Source organism: Temnothorax nylanderi, unplaced genomic scaffold, assembly GCF_030848795.1.
Source record: "Temnothorax nylanderi isolate EJ_2023f unplaced genomic scaffold, tnyl_v1.0 TNYL_tig0001_pilon, whole genome shotgun sequence".
In the NCBI taxonomy this organism is placed as follows: domain Eukaryota; kingdom Metazoa; phylum Arthropoda; class Insecta; order Hymenoptera; family Formicidae; genus Temnothorax; species Temnothorax nylanderi.
This window is the reverse complement of record NW_027249063.1, coordinates 110,369-133,095: the sequence shown is the minus strand read 5'-3', so window position 1 is coordinate 133,095 and position 22,727 is coordinate 110,369. Positions and strand designations below refer to the sequence as shown.

The 22,727-nt window shown below is 38.6% G+C and overlaps 1 protein-coding gene across 3 annotated transcripts in view; it reads right to left on the bottom strand.

Moving 5' to 3' along the window:
- Nucleotides 1-22,727, bottom strand: part of Glurib (Glutamate receptor IB) — a 104,169-nt gene that overhangs the window by 5,997 nt on the left and 75,445 nt on the right. The window contains exons 4-19 of one of the 3 annotated variants that reach the window (XM_071697357.1): nt 20,116-20,248; nt 19,087-19,207; nt 16,665-16,829; nt 14,638-14,850; nt 13,479-13,586; nt 13,144-13,254; nt 12,918-13,038; nt 12,271-12,365; nt 11,119-11,342; nt 9,081-9,293; nt 5,153-5,351; nt 4,785-5,029; nt 2,748-2,994; nt 2,400-2,474; nt 1,317-1,371; nt 777-836 (exon numbers count right to left, since the gene is read on the bottom strand). In XM_071697357.1, coding sequence (XP_071553458.1) covers nt 1,351-1,371; nt 2,400-2,474; nt 2,748-2,994; nt 4,785-5,029; nt 5,153-5,351; nt 9,081-9,293; nt 11,119-11,342; nt 12,271-12,365; nt 12,918-13,038; nt 13,144-13,254; nt 13,479-13,586; nt 14,638-14,850; nt 16,665-16,829; nt 19,087-19,207; nt 20,116-20,248 — 2,291 coding nt within the window. In that variant the 3' untranslated portion in view covers nt 777-836; nt 1,317-1,350. Of the gene's footprint in view, nt 1-776; nt 837-1,316; nt 1,372-2,399; nt 2,475-2,747; nt 2,995-4,784; nt 5,030-5,152; nt 5,352-9,080; nt 9,294-11,118; nt 11,343-12,270; nt 12,366-12,917; nt 13,039-13,143; nt 13,255-13,478; nt 13,587-14,637; nt 14,851-16,664; nt 16,830-19,086; nt 19,208-20,115; nt 20,249-22,727 lie in introns of those variants that run through there. The other 2 variants (XM_071697275.1, XM_071697193.1) reach the window with 2 other exon arrangements.

Here is a 22,727-nt window from a genome sequence, read left to right as displayed (position 1 = left end):
CATGTGCATACTGACACAAAGTAAACGAGTCAACAAAAGCGACCCTGAATTCACACTTGTCATTGTGTCCGTCGCTTCTTTATAAGTTTTGCATAATGAACTTGAAAAGTGTCAGGCAATATGCCGCATTATGTCTCGTTTGCCGCGGTGCATTCTTGCTTAAGCCATGCCAAATAAGCGCATGTGAGTTACTAAGCAAAAATCGGCGCATTCGATGAAGGAAGCACCGAATGAATAAATGTGGAGGAAAGTATGGGATAGAGAACGTGAGTTTGACAGTACACACAAAGACAAGTCAGTCGAACGACGCGTGAAAACGGAGATTTTGCAGTGTTATATCTAAAATAATACTATAATATTTATTTCATATTAAAATATTAAACGCATATTAAAATATTAAAATTTCTGGTCGATTTTATCAACCTTCCTCAAGATATTTATTCTGCTAAAATCCAAAGATTTATTTTTAAAGAGCTTAGAAATACCGATTTAATTCAGCGAATGTGAACGAGTATTTACGGAAGATTGCTAAAATCGTAAACCAAATCGAACTTCGTTATCAATCAGCTGCAAAGTGAGAACGAAAGGAAAGCAGCTTTTTACATATATATAAATAGATATACTATCCAACTCTGAGAGGAGCGCAAAGGATACACCGTGCAGATATATCCATACACCGACGTAGCAATGCACGTAGGAACGTAAGAAAATTAGAGATCTTCAAAAAATTTCCTGTGCAGCTCTTGATGCACCATGGTCTCTCTTCAGAATCATACCTTCGGCGCGAACGTAGTCAATGTTGGCACCTCAGCAGCCAGTACTCGTTTCTTCCCGCGCTGTGAAAGGAATCAGTATTATAAAAAACAGGAACTTTGGCGAAGATCTCAAATTTTTCTTAAGTCCCTACGTGTGTCTTTGTTTCGTTTCCTTTATGCGCATATTTATGTGCAAACTTTTATGTGGAAGCTAATAATGTTAATGGAACATTCTTATCGAACGATATGTTTCTGTGGGATTAACATGTGTCGACATACAAGTTGCTTATAATTTTTCAGAAGTAATTATATGTTTGGAAATACATACAAAGAGATATTTGTGTGTGCGTGTGACAGACATCGGCTTATCCTTCATTAAAGGACAGGTAACATTCCGGGAACTGTGATGGCAGTGTGACCCAAACCGCAGCTACATAACGTGCAGAAGCATTTCACACGGAAAGCGAAAGAGAAAGAGTAAATGAAGGAAAACTGCGATAGAGTTAGGAGAAAGCAAGATAAATGCGAAATGGGATTAAAATTAAGGGCGAGAGTACTCACATATGGTCCCGGGAAAGGCGCATGCATCCTCCGTCTAACTCTGCAGTCCGTACCACTAGAGACAAAAACCCAAAGTAGAACGAAACGCAAACGCGGACGAGCAAAATTTGTACGTCCCCCCTTCCGTACGTATTCTCCGAATAATAAAAAAAAAAGAGAGAGAGACGAGAAAAACAGAAAAGAGAGCGCAATACATCCAGCCAGCCGCACATCGCACGCACGTACGCATACATATGTAGGTATATACATATATGGAGAATATATGTATGTCAATATATCGGACGGTCTTAGTCCTCCGGTCGATCGGTCTCTTCGAGACTGAGGCTGAAACTCTGGGACATTAAATAGCAGCCGAGTTGAGTCCGGCCACGTAACTAACGAGAGTGTGTCAAACGTTTACGCTGCTAACTGGCATGCCAAGCGTACTTCTATATATCGTTCCTCTATATATGTATGGATATATAATGTATAGGTTTCATGTATATATGCGTATGTATAATGTACGATGCTCTTGTTGCGAATGTATATATGTTTTTATGATACATCGATACCTTTGGTTCGAGACCGAAGTAATTGCACGACGAGACGCACCGCCGATCGAGAGCGATTATGTATCCGTGTATCTTCCTCTTTTGCGAGATTAATGCGTAATTCAATGGAGAATTTGATAATTAATATTCAGAGAACATTCGCAGGTGCGTGTTATCATAATGACCAGTTAGTTAATAATACAATATTACGTATGTTAAATGAACGACCGCGCATATAATATTGTATTTCATAGGGCGTGTATATAACTTTTGATATTATTATTAGGTATAAAATTGCAACAAACATGTTACTCGTATATTGAATTTAATAGTTCGATATCCGCATGTATCATTAAGCAAACTAACGATTTAAACTATATTAAACAAATATTGTTCAATATCGTTAATCATATTTGTCACCGCAATTTTTTACCTTCCTTAGATCGGCGGCACGTTTGATCGAAGCGTCTCTTGCCAAATAATCTCTACTGATACCGTATGCCAATATGCGTATGCGAACATATTAATAAAAGATTTGATTTCTATCACTTACCCGTCCATTGTCGAAATCGCGACCACCACCGATGGTAAGTCGTGCTTTCGCCTTCATCGCGTCCGATAATGGTATCTAAGGAAGAATTTTATGAATACAATCTTTTTCTCGCATTTATATAAAAGTGTTGTGAGATTAATAAATATTAAGTAATTAATTGAAAAAGTTGAATTAGCAGCTGGACGTTATAGACACAGTACAGATTAAAAAAAAAAAAATTATAAGCAGCTAATTAGTAAAATGAAATTGTCATATAAAAATCTTTTAATTTGATAATGTAGTTTAATTAAATTATGACAAAGTACACATAACAGAGTGTATGAACATTATATCCTTCTCTATTATTACCTTCGCTCTTGTCGCCTCTGTGTGCGACTTGTAGCAGAATTCCAAGAGAGCTACGGCGAGTGCCAGAAGAAGGCCACCGATCAGGATATAAAATATTCCCGCTACATTGCTCAGCGATAACTCGTTTTTGGTAGCGTCTGGCTTATCACTATGCCTGCACTCTGTTCTTTCGTACCACCATCGTTCGAATAGCTTTGCCAGCTCTCCATTCTCCTTCAGGGAGAGCACCGCCAAATTTATGGGATCCCTGTCATTGCCAAATTTACAATATACATATCTTATAAAATGAACGAGTCGTCGAATAAATATTATATGAGATATATTGTACAGAGAAAATATATGCATAAGATTTTATTAATCGTATTATTTTATAACAATTTTTTGTCAGATTCACGATGTGTTAAAATACTAATTATGTGCGAATAAGTAGTCAGAACATGGAAATATCATAGCATTGCATCTAATCAGATTTGTAAGAAAAAGTTAGGGGGAACTTTCTTTAATTAAGCTTCGGAGAATATCGGTATTCCGCGAAGTTTCTGCTCCAAGCTACGAGGAGAGAGAAGTTTCCTCGACTTGAGGAAAAAAGATTAATAGGAAGCCACGGCGCGCCATTATTCCTCGGTAGGTGTGTAGGTAGACATAATAAAGCTGCTGTTTGCATACTGCCCCCCAATTACCTGCCTTGCGAGCAGCATTCTTGCTTCGACGATTTAAAGACAGCGCGCGTGAGTCGCGGGGACGAGATCAGAGCGTTGCACGAAACGTCAAGGGGGTCGCGCGCGGTTAAAAAATCAATAACATGCAAATTTGCTCGTATTACCGTCGCAGCAGTACGCTTGCTCTAGTCACATTATGAAGATTAATGGACTAACAAATACTTATTCATATTTCTAATTTCCTTCACTATGGAAGATTGGATCATAACATAAATTTCACATTTCTGCATATTCTGTGTAGAATTTTTAGATTAATGTGTTGATATAAATTTTATTGCAGCTAAAGATTCAAGATAAAGGAAATACTACTGATAAACGTTGAAATTATAAAAATTTAATTTAAAAAGAATGACTCATTTGGGAGAGAACTGTTATATGTAACTGTTAGCTTTCTAAAAAAGCTAAAAAGATTAATGGAACTAATTGCTCAGAAAATTTCGAATAAAAGTGTGACCAGATCCTGATTGCGCATTAACATGTAACTTTTGGTTTGCGCAACCAAGATCGGGTCACACTTTTATTCGAAATTTTCTGAGCAATTAGTTTCATTAATTTTTTTGTAATGCAAAAACGAGCAGCAATATTTGGTCTGATGCTGGATTCGTACCCGAGTCCTCGCGGTTACGAGTCTGGCACTTATGCCACTAGACCACGCTGCTCTCCCAGATTCATAACGCGCTGTCGAAACGTGATACGAAATGGCGTTGATTCATGGTAAATGCGTCCTCTAATGGGTAATGGTATGGAAAAAAGGATACGAGTTTTTTTAAATGCTAATTGCGTGTAATGATGTGCGACGACATTCCAAACATAGCGGAACGCGGAACGAGAAGCGAAAGGTCGCAAAAAGATTTAGAAGAAACAAAGATATAGCGATCGCACGAAAGAGCGATAAAGAAAGAAAGGGAGAGCCGGGAGATCTCCGTTTCACCCTGATGACTACAAAACCTCGTTAATTACCTACTCCCTCCTGTTTGTTCAACGAAAATGTATCAAGTATCTTCCCTGCCGTCTGACGAGGTGTGAAAAGTACCTACAATATTTGCCGACGTAGGTGTGAAATTATTCCGACAGATCAAACTACTAATTCACTCTCCAATTCGTACCGTGAGTAGCTTATCTTTTAGAATGACGGTAACGACGGTGCGCAGAAAGAAAGAGGAATAAGATAATTGGCTAATAATTAAAATTATATTTGATATTTATCTTTTGCTTTTCTTCTTACTCTACATTATTCTAAAATTTAAAGAAGTGAAATAACTTTTACATCGACAGTACTATGCAGGGTTTTTTTTTCATATCGTCAACGAGTACTCACCTGAGTGGGGATCCTAGCGGCGTCGCGACGCCAAATCCTTTGGCATCGAGATTTCTTCCGACCTTCATCGTGTCGCAGGGCTCTCTCTCGTTGATGTAATCATTCGTCGGGCTCTCTAATAAAAACGCGTACTTGCCCTTGCTCGTTCGCACTTTCTCTATTCCCTCCTCGTATGATTGTACAAACATGTCTTTTCGCGAGTTCATGAATTCCCACATCTTGCTGTAGAGACCGATTTGAGATTTCTGCGAGACGAGATGAAAAATCAAATAAACGTGGATTGCTGTTCATATGCGTGTGGAAGTGTTAATGATGTTTGTAACGTATAATTACGAAAGGGGGGTTACACATTTCTCTGAAATACTTACTCGAAAAAACTCCAAAGTGGAACTATTAGTGAGGGTGCCATATTGGACCTCCGTCTGCGCCGCTAAATCCTCGGGTGAGTTAATTGGCGTGACCATTCTCTCGATGGTTAAAAATGCGGCGAGGTTCGCGGTGTAGGAGCATATTAAAATCAAAGTGAAGAACCACCAGACGCTGCTGGCTATGCGCCCAGATATGGATCTATGGATCGAATTTTTCGGGAATCATTATTTTAGATTTAGAATAAATAACAAATGTATATAGAAACAAATGTGTGTGTGTGTGTGTGTACACATAACGCATAAAATACAGAAAATTTAAATATTGAGGTGTAAAGATTTTTTTTTCATTATATGTGAATTTCGAAGCGTGACGCCAATTTAAAATAAATAATTAAATTAGTATTCGCTTTATCCGTGTGTTGCTTATATTACAGTTCTTTCTCCAGTCGGTAACAATTGTACAGTTGAAGTCTTACTACTCGCAAACGAGAAACCTGATATCGTTAATTATGTGTGTACACATCGGACTTAGATTTGCGCAGGATGAGCATCGAGAGCGCGCGCAAGGGTGGCCGAAGGAGAAGAGGAAGAGAGAAGCGTAGAGAAGGAGGACGGAGGGATGGTGGCCGTTTCGCGCGGGTTCCACGAAATTTACAATTCATATCGCCACCGCGCGAATATTTAAACCATTAATCAAGAGGGCTACTAGGATGGGGTGGCGCACTGGATACAGCCAAATGTAAATTAATTGAGACCCAGTTTCGGAGTGAGCACGCGGTCTGTTTCGCGTAAACGACAAAACGCGCGCGCGTACTCGTAACGTTCACTTTTGTTGCAATTCTCTAGCAATGTATGCACTTTTATGGAACGCGGTCTCTCAAACTGATATATCAAGTTTTATTATTTTTACGTCTATCGTAAAAAAAATTGCTCTGAAAATGTGCGCGGCAAAGGAAATGAATAGTCTAACGCTGTACAAAGATATTTTTAAATTTTAACGAGCAAAGCAAAAGAAAGTATTGTATAATATTTTAATCTTTATGTTACAATAGAATCATAATGTGATTTCTCTATCTATATATTGAATACTTGAAGACACAAGAGAGGATATGTGATTTGAATTCTATCATACCACTGCGTAGCGTGCTTTAAAGCACAATATAGCATTGCCACGTGAATATTCTATTCACGCTGGACTCCTATCCAACTACAATGTTTTGAATATGCGAGCAAATTATGCTTTGTTTATAGATGCGGCACTTGTCTGCAGCCTGAAGTGTGTGTTTGCTTAAAATCGTTACCTAACTCGTGGTTACATTTCAAGAAATGTATCATATAATGAAACATTTCAAAGCAACGTCATCGCCGATATTTCCGAAAAAAAAAAAAGATAATTTTCATATATCGAGAATACTGTAATTGGCTTTGTGATTCAAGGAAATTGTCATGTGTTAGAACATGTAAATATTTCATAATTAAGTGTAAAAGCGAATTAAAGTTACAGAAATTCTTATTGTGTGAATACTCAACTTCGAAAGATAGTTAACTCAAAAATGCGACATTTATCGAGATCCGAGACAGCCGAGAGAAATTTTTCTCTTCAGTTCTTTAATACTCAACTTCTAAAGACCTTTTTCATAATTCATAACTCTTTAATTAAAAGAGGAAGGTATCCTTTTATTATTTCTGATATGATTTATTTATTGTCAACTTTTATACATTTCCTTTCGTTTTAAATGTCTGAAAAGATTCTTTATAAACTTTTTTTCAGGACCATTTAAGAACTGTTCATTATTTCATATTACAATATTGTTCAAATAACTCTCATAACGCTTAGTTGATGTTATTAAAAAAAAAAATCAAATTTGTACTATATATTTGAGAAAAATTATCATATAATTATGATAACATGTGAAATAAAATTAAACAACGCCTTGAAAGATGAGCAAATTAATATATAATCGGTACACACATTGCGATTAGAAATTTTGCACGCGCGGCACATCTTATTCAAATGAATCTCTAGCCTCGAGCGGCCATAATCGTCTTTATAAGAGGGATTATAAAGCCAATCTAAATTACGCGTTGCACAATAAGGTCGCCAATTTCATTGCAAATGTCGATCTGATTCTTTTCCCGTAAATTGCAAACTCGCATTTACTTAACATAATTTGAATTAGAATTATTCCGCGCTGCAATGCCGATCTAATCAATCTGTGCTTACTCGAATGTTTTATGTCATTAAGAACAAGCATGTTTTGATTGCGCTACATTATCAATCTTGACGAATAGAGTAATTTGCAGCATGAACGCATTTATATAGCATGCAGTGCGCAAGATAAGAGCGATTGAAATGTTTGCTAACGAGAGTATAATGACGGCATTGATGCTGATAACGCGCGTTTATCGCGAGAATAATGGCGAGGTATATGTTTGCAGGCACTCGAAAAACCAAATAACGTATGTTTTATGCATTTGCAATAATCGTGCGCGCCTTTTGAAAGTGCGAGTACGTTACAAAGGCGAGTATATTACAAAGGCATATAAGCAATGAAAGATTTTCCCAACTCGAGATATGTACGTATATATACGACATGTCCCAGAAACCTAACCCGATTTTAATTTTAACAACGGATATTTTTACGAATGTGCAATTAGTTCCTTTGTATAAACTCCTTGTCCTGAATATAACGCGCGGAATAGCTGATCTACAAAGGGAAAATGATCAAGATCATTTATTTTGACCATATTTAGCGCGAAAGTGCCTCCCGAAATGCTGTAAAGAGCTTTTTAAGTCAAACGTTCACCCGCGGAGAGGCGCTTTAACAATTTACACGAGAGATTTTAAACGTCAACTGGGAAGCTCTTAGAATCTTACCCGATTCATCCTATTACCGGGCTGTACGCTCGACCTGTCCCGGGTAAAGGGAGCTATTCTCCCTGTGCCTTTATGTACTTACCTGCGCTTATACCGCGGAAACGGAAACGGAGGGAGGCAAGAGTGGGCGGCTATAATTAGCCGAGAAGAACGTGGGAGCCACTTGCGCGCGCTATTCTCTCTCTCTCTCTCTCACTCTCTTTTCTCTTTCATTCTCTCGCAAGTTCCATCCACGAGTCATCTTCGAGATAAATATCTGCTCCTACCAGAATCCTGGCTAATAGCGAAATCGCATGGTCGCATATGCTTTTGTTTACACGAGTCTTACGTTAATACATGTTCCCTTTTTTTTCTTGAATGTCGAATTTTTTAATGAGTGTAAAATTCTTTTATAAATATAAATATATAAAATATAATGAATATCTATTATAATAATATATAAACTATTTAATAAATAATAAAACAGATAAAGAGGAGAGAGAGAGAAAGAGAGGGAGAAAGAGAGAAGTTCTCATTTATTTCTAGTTTCGATATTATCTATTATCTATTTCCAATAATTATGATGGAATCGAAATTTAATTAAATTCCTGTAATTGCCGAGTTAATGAGACTGACCAAAAAACAGATTTCGTAGAATAAATATTTGACAGGCGAGCTACAAGATTTCGATATTATATAAAAATGTTGCTAATTGCGGCATCCGGCGCGGCGGAATAAGTAGAACGTGGAAAAGTACGAATTTGTTCCTAAATATATGTACGCAAAACTTTACGGGGTGTGTTAAATCCGATTTATTTTCGTGCTGTAATACGGAGTAATTATCGCCGTAATTTACACGCAGGTAATAATTAGAGGGAAAAGATTTTTTTAATGTGCGGGCATCATTTATAACGGCGCTTAAAATTCAAGATTTGCAGCGCGTACGTGAGCCGACATTAAATCCGGCGATTAGAAAAAAAAAATCAACCTCCACGGTTCACGGCGGGAGCTTCTTCTCGGCCAGATATTAATTACTGCCGGAAATTAATAAACGTGAGCTGTGCTGTTTACCTGGGTGAGATATCGCAGCTCTGTTGCATAAACGCCGCCAAAGCGAACCAGAGGCTATTTACGATGCTGAAATCGTTGGCCATGCTGGAAGTTGGTATGTGAGGTGAGCCTTGAGGCGTGTGTGGATGCTGCAAACCGGGGTCGTTTCGCCCACTAATAGCCGAATCTGTGCTACCGCTGATGGTTAGGACTCTCCATTCATACGGTGAAAATCTGTATTATTGAAGAGAAGCAAAAGAAATTAAAGAATTCTCTCTCGCTCATAACGTTTTGTTATTTCTCAAATACGGTATGAATTGACAAAGGCTGTTCGGAAGGCGTTTAAAAGAATATTTCTAGGTTTTGAGTATCTCCCAGAGATATCTTGTTAAATCTTGTAATCATATTCTGTAATGTACGTATCAGTATGTATGTTAAATATATTTACTGATACTTATACCAAGCATATAGCCATGGAAAAATGGCTGTCAGCATTAATTAGTACATAATGTTAGTATTTTAATTAGATTGCGTGTCTCAGCTGATTACGTGAATAAATACGTTGTTTAATAATAGCATGTATGATTGCCTGTCATGCCAATAAATTAGAACTTGTGTCTTTGGCTTTATGTGCATAAAGCGGTGAAGGTAGTGAATAAATTTCGAAGTTGCATCACCTATATCTAAAAGTCACTCTACGAAAGCTAGCGGTTTGAAAATCGGATTTAATATTCCGGTTCCGACGGTCATGTCGAGTAATATCACGCACGATGTATGCACCAACCGATCGTACCAAGTAGAAGGTCTCGTTCGAATGACTTTCAAAGAGTCTCATTAATTACGCGGACTATCTAAAAACTTCCTCCCTTCGCTCGTTACGCCCTTGTTAAAGACTGAAGACTTTCACGAATGTCTCGTCGAGGTATCTTGATAGTCGCACGCAATGTCAATTACTTGGCTGCGGTATTTCAGTGCAAAAATAACGGGTGACTCAAAACCTTTTATCGTTACGCGGTTGGATTAAGGATGTATATCGCTTATGTCAAAATAGAGGGATAAAGCTGAAATTTACAGAGATTGCGCACTTATATATCCCAAAAACCTGTATTAAATTTGCGATCGATTGTCTGACCCGTTTCTGAGATATTTGCTTTAAAAGTTACAGAAATTGTATATATATAGATATATTTCCCATGTAAATATCATAATATGTATCTCTGCTCCTGTACAGTAAAAATGAATGAAATTTTTATGGTACACTTCTGTGACATCGAGAATTGCAATTACGGTTTTTTAAGTTTTTCTGTTAATATATATTTTTTCAATTTTTTAATGATTTATTTAAACAATATCAAGTACAAAATGGGGCAAAATTACGATTTTTACGTTTTTTCTGTCCCAATGATAACATGTTGTTTATGAATAATTTCTGAGACTAGCTTTACACTGTTTAATCAAGAAAACAAAATTATATTACATATAGCTATACGTAAAACATCCTTTATATCATCGCGAGTTTTTATTTGATTAATTATTGATGGAATGCTGCGTTCGATTGTGGTGATGCAAGATAAGAAACGTAAATATATATAGCATAATGCAGGATGGAAAAACGCGGCGAATGTATCGCAATGTAATTTGCTGCTTATGTCGCGATAAATATACTTGTAATTGCCTTGATATGTAACTGTAATGGTACAGTAAAAGGTCTGTGCAGCCAGGTTAAAAATGGATGATAAGATTCTTTTTGCGAGTGTTTTGATTAATGCTATTAATATGAATGAGCAATTCATCGTTTAATAAAGCCAGAAATGCATCGATTTACCTTTTCATAATTAATACTTGGATCGACTATAATTACGAATTAATAATGTATAAGGTCTAATAAGATACGTTCGTCAATCATTATGCAGAAGGGCGAAGATAATAAGCGTTGCGCGTCGCTTTCTGGCTTGATTTATTATATTTAGTCTAAAAATATGCACTTTATTCTGTATGTACATATGTATGTACATTTCTCGTGAAGAGATTACAATTCTTAATAAGAGAAACTTCTTACCTCGACACGATAAACAGAACGATGGAAACTGCGATGTATGAGAAAATAACGCACACCCAGATCTCCTTGCTCAGCGGATTCAGGAAGCTGAAGACCCCGGCTTTTTGTTTGATGGGTTTTTTTATCATAATGCTAATGCCGAGCGACATAAACGGTTTGCTAAAATCGATTACACGTTCCCGTTCGGAGGTGATGGTCATAGGGGCGATCGCTATGTCGGCTTCCTGCGAATCGAATAAAATAACCGACGTAAATATTAACATTAAAATTACTAAATAATGCAGAAGTAAAGCATTAATTTTAAATATCCTAATAAAAAAATCTGATAGACTGTAATAAAAACCTCTGATCAAAAGAAAGGAAATAGAAATAAATTTCAAATAGATTGTTAAATATTTTCGAAGAAAGCTGAGTATCTTATATGTCAACAATTAATTATAATAGAGAGTTTACACATTTCTTGAACGCAATTATAAATGTAACTGAAGAACAAAGACGACTAATAAGACAAAATGAAGACAAAGAAATACTACAGAATATACTATGATGCATAATTTATGCTTTTGATATCTTGTTCTGTAGTTATATTTCTATTATTCAATTATTATTATATTCTTATATATTTTTTATTATAGCAGCTGAGTTTATTTAACATAAAATGATTTCGGAAAGAAATAATTTTAGAATTGCATCTCTCAAATTTTTACTCCTTATGACAGATTTCTCTCAATTTTGTTATTTTTTTTTGTTTCCTCTCCTCATCTTCTGAAGTATCTGCGGAAACGTGCATACCTACGTAAGATGTATAGCTGAAAGCTCGAGTGCTTTAGACTTATCCTAAATTCCCACCAGATGGAACTTAAAATCGAATCGCGACTAACGAGCTTGCAAGCTCAGGGCATCTAGTGGAGCAGGTTCAAACTCGCTTTCGGGAGATAAAACAGCTCCTTCGTGGAGCACTTGGACTATGCGACCGCGCGACGATCAATAGTCCCCCCTCCTCCACCCCCTTGCGAAAAGCTGGGTTCAATTACTCGAGGCGTCTTTCCGCGTAAACTTCCGGGGGCGGGGGGGAGACCGGTTTCGGGAGAGAGGAAAAAGCGCTTCGCGCGTTGAGGATGTAGCAGATACAACGAAATTACTGGAACTTACCTTTCTGATAAGCTCCCCGACCATGCCGTCCCAACCGCCCGGAACGTCCGGGTTCTCCGTGCCGTGTTTTCTGTCCTTCACGATCCGTAGCTCGTCTGAAAATTTGTAAGAAAGTACTTTACGGGGCGCGCGAAACAGCATTTCTTCCGCGGAACTTTTCCATTATCGATTCCGCGCGCGGAAGAGGCTTCGTTACGTCTTTTAAGGTACTTGTCAAGGGTGGGGCTGACTTCGGCGAATTTTCGCTCATGATAAAAGTAATTCTTGTGCTTGAATTATTAATTCTTGTGCGAGTTAAATGAGAGTCGTTAGCATTAATAATTAAAAATTACTCGCGGAAGCGTACGCCGCCCGGAGGGAAGCGCCGAAACAAAGACTGCGGTCTCTTTCTCCTCTTTCTCTTTATCATTGTTCTATTATATCAAGTAGACATTAAGTAAATTTCAAGGAAATAAGTGTTTTGTATTAAATTTTTAATTTAATATCTTATTATAATAATTCGGTTGTTTTCGCTTCGAATATCTATAAATATTTTAGATTTTAATATAAAGTCATGTCTGTGTTAGAATCAATTTAAATGCATGGTTTTTATGTGGATATTAGTGCAATTTTTGAAAGAGATGTCAATATATTTGTCATAAACTTACATGATATGCCCAACTTCTTCGCGATGAGATCAGCTAAATCTTTGCAGTATCCTTCATATCCGTCATTTCCGATTAATACTTCACCCGTGTCCGACACCTTTTTCATTATGTAAGGCTCCTCCTATCAATCAAAATTACCACGTTGTTGTTTCACAATTGATCTCAGCCGTGCACGCGAGTTTCATATAATATTTTACATAAACACACAATTTTAGGTTCTTATTACCATTATCGTAGTAATGATGTAAGTTTTATTCTTTTCGATTTCATGCGGACGAAGTCGCACGTATTTCACGGCTATTGCTTGAAAACCAGCCTCATCGGTCCATTCGGCAACCTGTAACAATAAATTACGTGATTTTCTAAATGTAATCTTTTAGACACGTCGCGCAAAAAGAGAGTTTTAAATGTAATATATGAAGGCAAAATAAGAGCATTATATAGCTGGTCGAGATAAAAACGGATTACTTAAATAATTTACATACATGAAATTTTGTTTTAAATTGTAGAAATATTAATTAGTAGAATTAAATATATTATCGAATTTTCAAGTAAACTCACTTTCACCATAGCGCTGTTGACAGTCATCTCGACAACGTGAAGCGTATAATTCTGTCGTCGGCCATCGTCGTTGAACCGTATCTCTCCTGTCAACCCTTCGATCTCGACCTGTACGTAAATAAATTCTAATAGCACACATTTCATATGTTGCTGTAATAAGATTTTCTAATATTCTTATTTGCTATCACGTAGCTTTACAAAAATAAAAGAAAGCTATAACGCAGATTATTATATATTCTTTGAATATTTCGAAAAAGTGGCAAAATTTATATTTCAGAAATGTAAATTATAAATATTAAATACACATAAAAATAAATAATATTTCTATAGTTTTTAAATGATTATCAGTAAATTATAATAATAAAAAGAGAAATATTCTTCATTAAGAATGATTAAATTTAAGAATTAATTAAGTTTAATATTTAATGTAAGAACGGTATTGTTATTAGAACAAGCTATAAAATATCTTCATCCATCGGAATTTGTCGCAGAAAACATTTTGATGTTAAATCTTTCACTATGTTTTCTCGTTGCCAGCAAGTCCAATCTTGACATGATAAATTGTCAAACGGTAGCGGATTAAAAGGCAAAAAAAGTTACGAGAGTAACGGCATGTATATACGTAAGAGCGGAATGACGGAGGACTATTTGACGCGAACGCAGGAATTCCGCTAGAGTCGGAATAACCGCCAATTACTGTCAAGAGCAGAGATACGTCGAGGAGGGTCCGTGGCAATTTCGGTCGCCACGGTATTTCGCAACACATTGAGTACCCCTGTCCTCTGGATCGCGCGTCTCGGGAATTTGAAAATAAATTACCTAGGTCTGCGGCCAATGCGCGATTACGCGTTATACGCATTATTGAAGTATAAATTTGCATGGTACAACAATGTGTTTATAATAAATAAACGCCCATCGAATCGAAAATTGATAACAGAAATTTAAAATTTAACGTGCAGTGATTAACGCTATTTCACCCATTTACTTAATTCAATACGCAGGGTCAAATAATTGAAATAATGCACAATTCATGCGTAAAATTATGAAGAATTATAAATAGATAATAATACATTTATATATTTGAACTTAATCTGTAATAATTCTAGAAATGTTACATGTGTGCTATTGCGTTATTTTTGCTAATGGAATATTTATTTACCTTTCTTAAAAGTCTGGAGATTTTGTCGCCGTGTTCCCATGGAGTGACCCAGCCGCGATTGTGGTAGCAGTCTAAAGGCTTAGTTCCGTTTACGGGCTGATTGCTGCTCGTCGTCACTCGTCTCATATTATTTTTGTCGGTCCTCTTTCTCAGATACTTGTTGAAGGCTTCAACCAGGACGAACACGGCGTCGTACATCAGAGCGGCTTGTGCCTAATTTTCATACACGTGCGCGATGAATTAATTCACACACTTTCTATACGCAAATGCAAGAAATCAATTCTTTTACATTTTTATTCGTCTCGCCCCGTTTGTCGTGCCGTGACGTGCCGATTTACGAAAACCGAAAGTAAGAATTTAGTGAAAAAGATTTTTCCGACTTCTACGTTCTTGCGGTGGACTCTATCCCTCGATAGGATCAAGAATTTCACGAGTTCGAGAGTGAGATTCGTCGTCACGTTGTGGCGTACGTAAATTCACAGAGACAAGAGTACCTCGGGCACTTCGCCAGTGTTGGAAAACCACGTTTGGTGCTCGCTGAATATAACGATCGGGCACGATAATCGTTGCATTAGATTGCATGCGGCCTGTCTCCGAGAGAGCTTTCAGATCCATAGATAGTGTCCCACACAACTTTGCCCCGCAATCCCGTTGGTAGTGTATCCATTTTAGGGATTATATTCGCCGCTTCTTGTAGCACGGGGAAAATCATGCAAATCGCAGCAAAAACGATCGAGCACATTCCTTAATATTACAAGTTAAATTCGTAGTGTCAAATTATACTCAATTCGAGAGTCATTTTTAACTGTGCCTATAGGTCGTCACTGCTCCTACTCAATATGTCGTTAATTTAACTAGAACAGTGTTAATTCAATAGTGTTAATTCAACTAAACCATTGGAGTTAACATAATACTGTTTTGTGTTAAAATAACACGACACACATTGTAGTTAAAAATAACAAAATGTTATTTAACTTAAGTTATTTAACTTTTATTGGTTAAAATTTCATCCTTTAATATCTAACAGTGTATGATTTTACGCGATCATAAATTAAATTAACAAATAAATGTATAATAATGAGTCAATTATGATATGAGCGTCAATTTATAGAGACAGTATTTTTTTTCGTTGATAAAATGTGGCAAATAAACAAAATCTCATTTCTAATAGAAAATTATAGATTGACGTTATTTTTCAAATAACTATAACTATATATCAATATTTTTAAATAAATATAATAAAATAGATAAGTATTGTAATTTTGTAATTAATATTTTCTTTAGCTCGATTATAATCTAGTTTCACGCTAAATGCATTCAACTCAGTAATCTATTTTAGTCTGATTTAGTTTAAATGTCATGTTACTAGCGATTATTAGCGGACGAAAAAATTGCGTGTCTATTGACGAAGTGTTTTATAAAACAGTGTGGTAAGACTAGAGAGCGATGTCGCGCATCGTTAAACTTTAGTTAGTTTTTGTTACATAAGTACAAGAAGCTGGGGGAAAAAAATGTTAACGCGCAGACGGAGGAAAGGTCATTAAGAGGAAGGCGAAGCACGGTCGTCCGCACGGATAGGCACGGTCGAGCGAGCGGCACTTTATAAACGCGCTGAAAAGTCCAAGTTTCTACATGCGGGTGCTGTTTAACAAGTTTGGTCTCAAGCCACCGTGCACACAAAGAGACGAGTGAGCGAACGAGACGGGGATCGCGCGTGCGAACGGGATCCGTGCGACGATTCTTGTTTGATTCTCGTTTCTCGTGCGAAACTTTCGTGCTGTTGTCGTCGTCGGGTACTCGAGGAAGACGGAAGAGACCCGAGGAAGTGTTCGATCCACCCGGGAGGGAATCGCCGCACTCGGGAGGCATTCCGAGGATTTCGCACTAGGAGGGTGGTTTCCCCTCTGGGCGCAAGCCGTAAAAGCGTCGGAGAAGCCGCCGACGACGTAGGACGTGAGAAAAAGTGACGACTCGACGGGGTCTCGCAGGGGCAGGCAGCGCCTGATGATACGTGAACATATACGTACGGAAATGGATTCACGACCGGCGCCTTGAGACGTGGCGGGATCCAGGCGATGCCAGGCGGCCAGGAAATCCTTGACGTGAGGTCGAGTGGCGTCCACGATGCGAAAGCCCGTGATGTTGATGGCGCCATACTCGATCACCTCGCTCTCCCATCGGTCGTCCATTATCTGATTACAGCGAAATATACGGCAGTATTAGTACACGAAGGGACGGTGTGCAGAAAGGGGGGGGGGAGAGGCAGGAGTCTGCGAGATGCACAGGGCTATTCTTGTTCGCTTGCGTGACAAAGATCTGTGCCGGTCTTACAGTTTCCATTCGCAGCTTTCGGCAGCGTTCTAAAAGGACAGTCTATAGCTTCGCGAGAAGCGTCCGCCTGACAACGAGGTCCTTGATCTTTCGCGTCTTTAAAGTCGACTCGAGAACGAGGCACTCGAGTCACTGTAATATTATTACGGCGCGTTATTACCGCGCTTTCCTTTGTTCCCTTATGAAAAACTTAATAGGACTGACGTCTCGATTCCAACTTAGATCCGCCCGTATTTAATTACTCGAGCTCGAATGCAGCTACCGTCCCAGTTTTACGCTGATATTGCGTTGTTACTCCGTATTATGCGCGGCGAAACCTCGAAACGGTGAAAAGCTCGTCGTTCGCGTTAACGCGCGGTAGTTCTTCCGAACGAAACGAGAAGGGAGACGAGGGAGGCGAGAGGAAGGGAAATTGATACGTCTGCGCCTCGCTGCGCAGCTGTAAACGTGCATTACGCTTGCAATACGATAAGTCCAATTAAAATTGCGATTACTTATTTTTGCGGTCGTTAAACTAACGAGCAAAGTATGAAGAACAGGTTTGTTCAAGGAACGCAAACCGGAAATAGCGGGCGGCACGGTACCGGAAGAAGTTATGCTTTCGAAAGCGGCATAACAATGGTCTCGTTAAAAATTGAACTAACAATATTCAGTATCTAATTGCAATGTGTTATTATTAAGTGTTATTATTAGATTTCGCCTCTCGTAGCTCGCGGCTGATCCGTCCGCTACTTTACTACTGCGCGGCCATCCACTATCATCCATCAACCGGCTGGAGATAATACATGGACGCCGTTAACGTTGTATGCGTGTTTAACTTCGTCGCGAACGAGTTCGCCACGTTACCAGTTTAATTTGCCGGTCTGATATCATCCTGTCCGCCATTGCAGCGTTGACTTTTGAACTTTTACATTTGCGGTCAGAGAGCGGATAAAGTTTTGTAATATCCGACATTGCTAGTTGTTCCAACAACTATTAGGCTCGTATTTATTTATAACTCGCGTTTCTACCGAGAAACTTAGTTAAAGAACACAGAATTTTGTGGATTTATAAATATATCAGAGGAAAAGGGGGTTAAAGTAAAAAATGAAATTATCTAAGGTTCTTTCTCTCTTTCTTTTTCTTTCTTTCTCTCTTTCTCTCTCTAACAATTGTCTCTTCGGTCGTTGAATTCTCAAGTCGATGATCGTCTCGGGAAAAAAAAGAAGAAGCAGGAGGTGAGGCGAAAGGCAAAGGATGCGAATGGCGGAAAGCGGGAAAATGTGCGAATCAACACGTCTGCGCCCAGGTCGCGCCACCGTTTCGAGAATGACGCGATAAATGACAATGGCGTGCCTCGTATAGGGAGACGGAACTAGATGTACATGCAGGTATATGTATGTACAACTATCTTCTCCGTCGTCGGAGTGTAATGCCGCCTGCTCTTCCGCAGCAACTCGCTGGAAGCCGCTAAACACAAGCAAACTGTCCTCTAAATTCTAAAGTACGGCGGAGACATCACCGGCGAAGATCTTGCCCCCACAACGGAGCGTTTCGTGTCAGTTTGAGCGACGGTTCTCGCTTGTTTCGAAAATTTCGCCATGCTGCGAATTAATCCCGCCATCCCTGTTATAACGCAAACGGTGTACAAGTGAGAGCACTTTCGCGCAGTAAAGCGAAAGTCACCGTTGCATACCGAATTTTCCGGCTGGAGAAGTTTAGGAATGAAAGTCACCGATATTTAAGTTGAAAGGAAGAAATTCTTAATTAATTGCAAGTTACTACTTCTACTTATTTTAGGCTAACGTTACGTCACTATGAAACATGTAAATATATAAATTTCATAAATAACAACGTTAGCTTAAAATAAATAGCTCAAATCTGAATCTTTATTTCTTCCTTTTTTTTTCTTTTGCGATCCAATTATGTTGAAGATAAAAATGTAACTTTGGTTTAATATAATTATTGTTTATTTGAAGCATTAACACAGCATTTTAAAAAGACATTTCAAGCGAACAATTTATGGAAACAATATTTTTCACAATACTTGGGAAAATTGACTATGAGATGGTACGAAAACGATACTTAGTAATTAATATGCGGTTGAAAATTAAGTTCTATTCTCTCTGTTTGACTTACCAAACCACTCAGCAGATAATGATACGTCCTCTTTCCCAAGGCTACGTCTCTGACATGGCTCACAACTATATCCTTCGCCATGTCCGTTGGACAATCGAGAACAACGTATTTGTTACTCCATCTGCAACATTTTAATGACATTTACTCGAATTAGTTGTCCGAGGAGGAAAGATTTGCGCAACTTCCCATCGGGAGAGCGATGACACAAGCCTTGCGCGCTGGTACGTCGCATTTCGCGCGGTGCGTTAACGCGTGGCTTTGTCGCGTTTGATCGATGCACCGCGGAGTTTCCGCGCTCATTTCGTTTGTAATAATTGGATATTGTATGACAATTTGCAATAACGCCGTTGTTTTCGGTAACTACTACTACGCCCGGCCAACTCGAACTACCGCGATGGCAATTACTCGCTGTTGTTGATTACTTGCATCGCGCGCAAATGCGTAGCCGCTGGTGAATTGCAGCGCGAGCATGGGAACTTGTGCTTGCGACCAGCCTTATCCGTCACACCGTTGATATACCATTTTGCAACAAAATAACAATAAGTTGTGCTAAACCATAACAGCTAAATTTCTTTCCACTTCTGTTGAAATAACAAAAACTTGAAATCCATCATCCGACAACGTAATTCTTTAAATGTAGAGTTTTAATTGAATGCAGGCAAAATTGCTTTAATTATTATAGGCTGTGTACTAAGACGCCACGCATTGTGGTAATATGTTTTCAAAACTTAATTTTTTTATTACATATCTGTTGAATACGCTTATAAATATGTATAAGATAAGTTGTAGAATTAACCGATTTTTTAAGCTTATTGTATATTTCCCTGTATAATACCTCAAAACAAACCACATATATAAAAACATGTGCTTCAAGCACACTGCATATAATAAAAAGAAAGATTTTAATATTCATACTTAAAAGAATATTAAGTGCGAATATCGGTTTCACGATACCAGTTTCCAATGAGAAGCGTCATACTTTTTATTTGTGTGCGTTGTACGTTTCAATAATAATAAAAAAAAACTCACCGATTAAGCTCCTCCAGGCTGCGTAGAAAATCGATCGCCTCTGACATGTTCTGTATTCTCTTGACGGTTTCGACTTGAAAGGACTCGTTGCCTGGTTTCAACCCCTGATAAATCTGCTGCAGCCTGAGCAGTCCTGAAACCCACGGGCGTTTAATTAAATTATAGGAAACGCTTATATGCGCGCTCCGCTATATTCGACATAGGCTCGACGTTGTTACTCGTCGCTGTGTGTGTGTGTGTGTGTGTCTCTTCCGAAAATTACATACGCACGATTGCGCGTTACATAGACCATGTCGTAATTCATTGGCAGCCTCTGTTCGGTCTGCGGTTTCTCGCGTCGTGTGAAATATTGCCTGTCTACGGGCAATGCCTCTAAGTTATAGAGAGTGTCGTAGATTGTTCGATTTGACCCGCCTCATATTTTTGGCAACGACAAAATTTAATCGCGTCATAATGCATCGTTGCAGTCGCGGCGTCGAACATATGTGAGTCGATGTTACCCGTGATATCAGAATTGTAACACTCCTCCTTGCAGTTGTTTCTTTATGGAATTTTTATGTAGCATTATAACAGTATAGGTATAAGAAAATTAGAAAAATGAAAAGGTCTCACAATCTTTATACTACGATTGATTCAAATAATTCATTACTTTTATGAATGCAATGCATTTATGCAATTCTTGAGAGATCTGTCGAGTATCTTTTTAAGTGGACATGGTATTTCTCTATTTTCTGTAATCTCCCTTAATTTCTATGTCTTTAATATCGATCAAATCTTCGTACCACTTAAGAAATGGACTGCATTGGAAACGAAGGAAAGTAAGTCGCTCGAAATATGAAATATTCATACGTTTTATATATATGTGTAATAGATCTTGAATTTCTAATGCAGATATTCACATAAATCGCTAGCTCCGCGAATCTGCACATATATTCGCCGTCTCTATACCGATTCAAATATCCACGCATCTCCAAATGTATGTAATCACGCAAAATATATGCATATTGCGTATCTGTAGTTTCTGGCAAATACACTATTCGAATTATATGCAGTATGTTATCGTGAGATACGATCAAATATCAGTATGTGCTCGCGCATACGTGCAGTATACGAGGAACGCGCACCGGGAACGAGCTTCGGGAGGCAGGGGTAGATTCTGATCGGACGTCTCGTAAATTCGTGGAGGAATCTATGGCGGTTACAAAATAGAGAAGCGCCATTTAATCGCGCTCATTGCACCGCGAGACCGCGCCGACGTCTTAACCGCCCGCCGCGGCCGCCGCGGCCGCCGTGCGCGCATTTCGGGTCATTCGCCCCGGCATAACAACGCACTTGACCTCCCCCGAACTCGTCGTTACTTTTACGATCGCGGCCAGCCGGCGTAAGTTACGGCGGCGTATTGCACGACGCGGACGTGTGGTGTGGTGAGTTACGGCGTAAGGAATTTTTGCCGGCGGTTCCGCGTCGCGGTCGCGCGATGAAAACATCGCAAGCCCGGGGAAAAAAAATTGGCAAGACGCGGAACGGTGCTTCCGAACATCGCGGCGGAGGTTGGAAGAAGAACACAGCTTTGAACGAGGGGAGGGATTCTCAGATGGGGAGAGAAATATGAAGGCTTCGCTATATATATGTTTCTTAAATGTATGTGTATTTCGCGAGGGGTGATATTTGCTGCACGAGAAAGAGTGATCGGAATGGAAAATACATCGTTTTGAATTTAAAATCGCAAAAACGTTCAATATAAGAACGATTCTCATCCTGATACTCGGGGAAGGAAAACATTTTATTAAAAACATTATAAATAAAAAACATTTTTTTGTTTTTGATGTTACAAAACGGAAAAACGGGACAAAAAGTTCTCAATTATTTATTTTTATATTTTAAATCTCGATGTAGCTCTCGATATTTAAATAAAAGGATTTGTTCGCGTAATAACATAAAAAAAAGAACGTGATAGGAAAGAGGACGGAAAGCTTAATGGGACGCCGGATGCAGGAAACATGGTGTTAGAACGCGAAACGTATCTGGTCCTATCGCTATATTTTTTCTGCCGTCAGGCACGAGAAAGATGACCAGGTTAACGAGCGCGAATCTGAAACTGCGCGCGTACATACATGTCCGTTCGAGCGTTGCAAAAGAGCTTGACATTTCGATGAGTGCTATTGGTTTCTCGCGAACGCCATTCCTACTTCAATTCCAATCCTTTTACCGCATTTTTCTTTCGGCGATGACTCTGATACGGTCACCGGCGATGTCTAATTCGAAAATCGCTTTCTTTCCGTCTGGCTGCGTCTTATCATTATTCTATAGAAAGTTTAGAAAATGAAAGAATATGAATCCAGCGAGGAAAGTATGTTTTTTATCATTTATGAATTGAATATCGTGCTTTAAAAAATAAAATTCTCAAAGATAATATTCTGAATTAAATATAACGCTCTCGATTTACTCTCGGTTATGTCATGGTGAATTATTTTTCTTTGGACATTCCAACGAGAGATTTCACAACAAAGCTCCGAGAAACGAAGCAAAAACGATCGCGCTATGTCAGAATTTGACTGCGCCGGATTAACATGACGAACTGTCACGACGCGCCTGTATCGAGCGCACGATCT